Source organism: Plasmopara halstedii (assembly GCF_900000015.1).
Source record: "Plasmopara halstedii genome assembly, contig: Scaffold_1343, whole genome shotgun sequence".
In the NCBI taxonomy this organism is placed as follows: domain Eukaryota; phylum Oomycota; class Peronosporomycetes; order Peronosporales; family Peronosporaceae; genus Plasmopara; species Plasmopara halstedii.
The window spans coordinates 143,409-146,142 of record NW_020188258.1 but is presented as its reverse complement, the minus strand read 5'-3'; the positions used below and the strand labels follow the sequence as shown (position 1 = coordinate 146,142).

The 2,734-nt window shown below is 41.6% G+C and overlaps 1 protein-coding gene across 1 annotated transcript; it reads right to left on the bottom strand.

Annotated features, from left to right (window-relative positions):
• Window positions 1–1,615: 1,615 nt before the first annotated feature.
• Window positions 1,616–2,137, bottom strand: PHALS_01053 (uncharacterized protein; the record flags this gene model as incomplete). Its single annotated transcript, XM_024730841.1, has 1 exon — window positions 1,616–2,137. The coding sequence occupies one exon, from the start codon at window positions 2,135–2,137 to the stop codon at window positions 1,616–1,618; it is 522 nt and encodes a 173-aa protein (XP_024581078.1).
• Window positions 2,138–2,734: the final 597 nt, after the last annotated feature.

Genomic DNA, 2,734 nt, shown 5'->3' with positions numbered 1-2,734 from the left:
AAGCGTGGCTGTGTTTGCGTTAGGACGAGAAAAATGACGACGAACAGACAGACGCGAACCAGACGCCGCATCGAATTATCTCAACATAAGCAAGACTAATGGATTTTTTTGCAAAAGAGATGTAGTATAACTGATTCCGGTAGGGAAGAGAGCCTAACTCGCCCCTCTACAGCAGCAAACAGATTTAATTGCGGCTTTTGCATTTTGGAAGATCCAGTTTGTAAGAATAATATTTAAGACAATCTTTAGCGTTACTACATGGTACATTACCATGTATTACATGTAGTGCATGATTGCAAAGATCACTACAGTAAAACCTGTCTAAATTAAACATGATGGGACTGGGGGACAGTGTTTAATTTAGAGAAGGTTTAAATACAAAAGGGTAACATACTTATCAATTTAGGTATGGTGCCCGAAATGGGTCCATATCTTTTGTTCAGTTTGAAAAGGGTTTTGTATTAAACAGGTTTAATTCAGACAGGCTCTACTGTAGCAGATAATAAATGCGGTTTTAGATCGATTGTAATGTATGTTAGATTAGCTCAAAACAAAGATAGTATAACAGCTGAACTACAATAGATATTTTTATAATAAACAATTTTGATGGATTACTCTTGGTCGATATGAGGCAAAGTTCATGTTAATAACTGATCCACAGACGGTGCTACGATAGTCAAGTGTGGCACTAAAGTTCGGCTCTTACAGAATAACAAGAGTACCTTGAGTATCAATCCAATCGATCCGTCTATTGCGCACGAAATTGAAGGCTTTCTGAGCACTCAAGCATTGTTGACACATTCGTGACCATACTCAATGCTACATGGTCTTTAAGGGGTTTAAGGGTGCCATTCTATGCACAGGTTGAGCGGACGATGTAACATAATCAATGAAGTCCGTCCACTAGCGTACGCTGATAGAAATATCGCACGAGTTAACGTAATCCTATTGTGAATTCTTCGGGTCACGGACCACCAGAATGATTGTAGTTATTAACATTCAGTAGTGCGTAAGGTTCCTAAACCTGATCTGAACCGGTTCCATGTCGCCGAACCGACGTGATAATGGTAGGTTTTATACACCATGCACCGAGTTCCCAAGTTCCACAAAAAAACGCTACACTGTCTCTCTATATCTTCTTTCTCTCCTACTAAAGGTTTTGCATGGAAAAGCTGTTCGATTAACGCATGCACAGCTTAATGCTGGTCATTCTCGCTATTTTGGGCCCGAGACTTACAAGAAGCTTGTGAAAGCATATGAATCTGGCAAAGGAACTACCCTTCATATGACTCAAGGTGAAGTATTACGCACGCATCAGTCGGGACCAGATGGAAGTGGCTTTTGGAGAAACCTTTGGGAAGGAATCAAGTCTGTTGGAAAGAATGCATGGACTTTCTTAAAAAATAATTGGAAGCCAATTGCTGGCTCTGTAATGATATCACTGCTCGTGAGACTGGTGGATTCAGTCAAGAGATCCGAAAGGGAATTCAACAAGTGACTGGAGTTGATATGGCTGATCCACGTCGCGTTCGCCGCATGAAGGGAGGAAGCTTCAGAATGGGTTGAAATCATTTGGAAAGAAGAACCCATATGGAGTAGCTCCATTTTCCTTGTATCACTTGAATGTGATACGCTTGTCCAACTTCGAGATCTTCTCACAAAATTTCGATCGCTTATCAGGGACTTCACCAGCTGTCTCACACCACCTTTGAGAATGCTGATACATAACATCTCTCTCCACGCGATATAGGCCTTGCGATTCAGTGTGTACGATTCCATTTATGCCCGATTCCTTAAGTTCATTGACATAGTTGACAATGCCCTCGTTGCTAGCGGTTGTCATTAAATCATAGATCGGCGTTCGGAAAAAGGATTTTGGCTTGGGGTTGGCAAACTGCTTCAAATATGTGTAGAATTTGTTCATCTCATTCTCATACTTGATCACATCATCAATCAGCTTGCCATAATAGACCTTATTGTGCTGTTCCGCTGGATTTACATCGTAAATTGTCATCTTGTCTTCGACGATGCCAATCAAGTTAATGGAAGCACCAATGAATTCAGTGATGTTGCCATGTACTTCTTCGAGGTAGATCTTTCGACTAGATTGCACGGAATCGGTGATTGCAGACTTCATTCGCTTAAGACAATTACGAGACGAGCGCTTATCACCAGCAATTTCCTCAAACCAGCGCAATTTTTTCGAAGTCGTGGCGATCCACGCTCTCCGAAGACATTGGTAAGATGCTGAGTCATGTGAGTATTTGCCGTTCCAAGAAGACTCGTAAGGAGCTTGAAGAAGTTCGACTTGCCAATCTGCTTTTCCATTGAATACAACACGAGCATAACCTTCGTCTTGCTGTCGGTATAGTGACAAAGGCTACCGGTATACTCCATCAACCACTGGTACCTCTCAGGATGATTAAAGCAAATGATACGCTTCAGGTAATTGACTAATACTGGATGCAAGTCAGATTCGGTAATTTCTTCGTGAAGATCCTTTGCCAGAAGTGGATTTGTCTCCATATCATTTGGATCATGTCCCCATTTGCAGACAGTATTTGCAAATTTGTGGAATGGAACCGTATTGAGAAGGTCAGACAGCTTGGTGGGACGTGGCTTCTTGTTTTTAATGAACTGAATTTGCACCTTGAAGAAGTTCTTTGGATGATCATATGCCTTGATCACAGAATTATCGTCCTCAGTTGGCTTACGCTTGTAGTAGGTGATATCG